At 43.7% G+C, this 4,193-nt stretch overlaps 1 protein-coding gene across 1 annotated transcript in view; it reads left to right on the forward strand.

Moving 5' to 3' along the window:
• SLC17A6 (solute carrier family 17 member 6) overlaps positions 1 to 4,193 on the forward strand; it is a 30,578-nt gene continuing 26,385 nt past the window's right edge. Inside the window, exons 1-2 of the mRNA XM_008640902.2 lie at positions 1 to 280; positions 3,278 to 3,530. Of these exons, the coding sequence (XP_008639124.1) occupies positions 195 to 280; positions 3,278 to 3,530 (339 nt within the window). The 5' untranslated portion in view covers positions 1 to 194. The remainder of the gene's footprint in view (positions 281 to 3,277; positions 3,531 to 4,193) is intronic.

The following is a 4,193-nucleotide window of genomic DNA, read 5'->3' on the forward strand; positions in this document are numbered from 1 at the left end:
CTCCGTACGCCGTCTCCACCTCGCTCACACACACACGCGCGCACTCTCCCTCTCATTCTCCCTTTACCCGTAGGTGCACCGATAGCCATTGAATGAGGGCGAAAAGTTAAGAGATTAAACCAATATGAACCATCGTTGCTCGTAGCAGTGCTGTATCCAGAGCAGAGCAGTATCCAGCGAGCATCCCCGCAGGAATGGAGTCGGTAAAACAAAGGATTTTGACTCCCGGCAAGGAGGGATTGAAGAATTTTGCTGGAAAATCGCTTGGTCAACTTTATAGGTAAGACTGATATCTCTTACAGGATTCTACTTCCTAGAAAAAAATTGAAAGCTTTTCTTAAGCTCCCATTGCTGCAGGAGGTCGAGTGCTTTGGGGAGGTCAGTGATGGCAGGGTTGGGAGCTGTTGAGATTCTGCTGGATGTAATCTAGATCCTGAAACTAGTGCTGAAGCTGTTCAATATGGCACCCTCGTAACTCCTCTATCTGACTCGTAGATGGTGTCAGTAAAAAGATGTAGTAAAAGATTACCGGACCTTTCTTCCACAAAAAAAAAGGATCCCATCTTGAAATCATAATCAGAAGAGAGCAGCAACCTGTATTTTTGTTCCATCTTAATTTTGCAATGCACTCACAGGATCTTGCCCCCTGCTCTTAACAAGCATCAAAAAAATTATTCTGTTTTTGATTAGTATTGTCCTTTGTGTAATTCATCGTCAGATGAAGAAAAACATGGAGATGTATAAATAATTGATATCCAAACGATTTTTTTTCTCCTGGAGCTGAAACATATAGAGGAATGTGTTTAATTATTTATCCATTTGCCTTTAGAAGCATCTGCTTGTCCTATTAAGTGATATACAACTGCAATTGCTAAACTCAAAAGCATCATTCCTGTATATTTCTGTGTGTAAAGAACATTTCTATCATCGGCGAGCTCTGTGCACACAGATAAATAAGTCCAGATTCTTGCATACCTACGAAGTGCATGCAGCTAAAGTTCACACATCGTTCTCCATCCAATCTGGTGACTTTAGTGACCTCCACAACGTTTGAGAATAGTCTGTGAAATTCCAAAATATTTTCGATTGTACCGTCTGCTAGAAATTACCCCGAAATATTGGGTTAGGTTTGTTTTTTTATTAGTTTGGTTGTTGTTGGTTTGTTGGTTGTTTGTTGGGGGGTTTTTTGTTTGTTTGTTTGGTTTGGTTTTTGTTTGGGTTTTTTTGTTTGGTTGGTTTTTTATTTTGGTTGGTTGGTTGGTTTATTTCCCCCGAATTACAGCTATAAGGTAACTGCGGATTTGTCTGCCCAGGGTAGGTCACGTAAAAATCTTTTTTCCATACCTATGCGGCAGTGCTGGGCACAGACACAAGGCTGTTTCACAGCATGAGTCACAACTCCTGCTGCCATTTTAAGGGAAGGGGACATATCAGTGAAGAGCTAAAGATAAAATCAAGACTTCCATTTTCATAGGAAGTGCACTATTAGGAAAAGCCAAAAGCAAAGTTAAAGTAATCAGCAATGCAATTAATTTCATACCGGTTTTGGTTATATTTAAGTAATTTTCAATTGTTGAAAATTAATAATAATAATAAAGGATAATCCAGAATAGCTGCTTAAAATATAATTAAGGAAATAAACACTTTCTTTTTCTTTCTTAAAGACTCTACAACATTTAAATAAAACTATTTTCTCTACTACTTGTAGTCACACAGTGAATAATAAAGAAACGGTGTTTGTATTTTCCAGCAAAACTCCGTCTGAATTCACACCTCGACTAACAAACGCGCGATTTGCTCACCTTTTTCAGCTCACGGCAATTAAGTACTTTGTTTACTCTTCTTATAATCTAAACAATTTTCTTGCCTCTTACATATTGATTTTCAGTCTGTTCCCGAAGACAAGACGCCCAGTCAGGGAGAAAACACTCCTACACTACCCTTTATCCACACGAACGAATTTTGACCATAAACCCACGGTGGTTTATTTTATTCACAACTTTAAGACATTTCTTATTGCGGCGATCTTTAAGCATGGAAATAATACGCCCAGAAAAGAAAAATCATGAGAATTTAAGCTGAGTAGCTTTTGGAGAAAATCCCTGTATTTTCTCCCAAACACGGATAACCTTTTGAGCCTTATTCTGCTAATTGTTACTGCCATATCAGCCGGATGAGTTAACATGAAAGAGACGCTCCTCCGAGTGAGAAAATACTTCTAGAGCAGAGGTGAGGGCAGCGGTAGTAGAGTCCAGAGTGTCGGCAAGTGGTCGCGTATTTGCTTCTCGAGACGACATAACTGGTTAGCTTTTCTGATTTTTAAATATCTCGGTGAAGAAGACTATTTAGGGATTCAATATGGACACTTGCTCTGTAAACCTGCTTTTTCTGGCTACCGACACAGCATTTAAAAATATTTAAAAGAAAAAAAAAAAAAGATCTAAATGTTCTAAATCACCTTTCATGGTATTTTTCACCTGATTGGAATTAGCTGCAAATAACCATTTCCCTTCAGATTCCTTCAGATTGGTTTCTAGGAGATACGATTTTCCAGCAAAACCGAGGGAGTGTGGGCAGTGAGATAGTGCTTAAAGCTGCTCCGGGAAGGCTAAACCTGCTCAGTGATCACACGCTCACAACGTGTAGCTGAGTACTGAGATATTTGGGAAAGCCTTCTCCGGAGATGCCAGTTCTCTGAAGACGATCATGTTTTCTTTCACTGCATGTGACAGCCATTTTGCAAAACTAAAATAAATAGCAATATCGCCCGCTCCTCCTCCTCACTCCTCCCTCCCGTCTTTTTCTCTTACCATTTCTCTTGTTCCCAGACCTAAAGCGAGGTGCACACCAAGATCACCCCCTTGGTGTTTCTAATATAGCAAGGAGGTAATAAAACCTCCAGAAGCCCGTTTCTGCTCCTTCGCCTCTTGGGCTGCCCAACATGGCGCCTCTGCAGTGGTTACAGATGATGTCTTCTTGATGCGTCCTACATATTTAAGCAGAAGTGTTTAATGATAGATGAGCAATTCTCAGCTAGAGCTCCACCCTGGGCGGCTGCGGAGGGGTGGCGGGGGGGAGTTGGGGATGACTAATCGTGACTCCCACAGGTCATTGCTAAAGAACAGTTGAAGGTGAATGGGAAGCAAGGATTAAATCCTCAAATCAACCTCCAAGCCAAAGGAGCGAGGGGAACGGTGAATTTAAGCCTTCAGCTCCGCGAAATTGTTGTGCCTTCACAGGCAGCCAGGGCTTGACTTTCCCTTCTTGTGTCGGGCAGAGTCCTAGAGAAGAGGCAGAAGCCCGGGGACACCATCGAGCTGACTGAAGATGGAAAGCCCATGGAAGTGCCCGAAAAGAAAGCCCCGTTGTGCGACTGTACCTGCTTCGGGCTGCCCCGGAGGTACATCATTGCCATCATGAGTGGACTGGGATTCTGCATTTCCTTCGGAATCCGATGTAACTTGGGAGTGGCCATCGTGGATATGGTCAATAACAGCACCATACACCGAGGAGGAAAAATTATTAAAGAGGTGGGAACCTTTCCCTCGTAAATCCCACAACCTCCCAGTACAACTCTCAGTCAAACACTTCAACACAGGTGGGACGGGCTCTGGATGGTTTCGTGGCTTTTCCCGCACCTGAGCTCCGATGCTCCGCGGTTCCAGGGCGGGCGGCTCCCCTCCCCCTGCCCGGCCCCGCCGCTGCCCTTCGAAGGACGGAAATTCCGTTCTTGAAGCAGAAACAATTTCTACCAATAATTTCTACTTTTTCATTTCAGTTCCTAGCCCCAGTTTGCGGTATTATTGTGCGAACAATTCGCCTCCCGCCCTTTTTCCACACAGCCTTGAAAAACGCAGATATCTCGTAAAATAAACGTAGGGGATGGGAGAAGGAAGGCGTCGAACAAGGGACTGTCAGCGGGTGCATCTCGCCGTAAAGGAGGCGGGGAGGTTTTGCAGGAATGTTTGACAACACCAGGGTGAATTTACTTTGACAAAAGGCGTTAAATGATAAGCGGCGTTTTAAATTGAGTTAAAGCGTGATGAGAAAGATGTGATACATGCAGATGAGTCTTAAACACCCAAACCCACAAACCCCTTACGGCTTTCTGCCCGCATAGGCAAGAGGTAAGTGCAGGCTGTGCGCCCCAGCCCCGCCCGCGCAGGGCTGTGTCTGTGTGCCAGTGTGCCGCC

The sequence above is a fragment of the Corvus brachyrhynchos genome, unplaced genomic scaffold, assembly GCF_000691975.1.
Source record: "Corvus brachyrhynchos isolate BGI_N302 unplaced genomic scaffold, ASM69197v1 scaffold169, whole genome shotgun sequence".
In the NCBI taxonomy this organism is placed as follows: Eukaryota; Metazoa; Chordata; class Aves; order Passeriformes; family Corvidae; genus Corvus; species Corvus brachyrhynchos.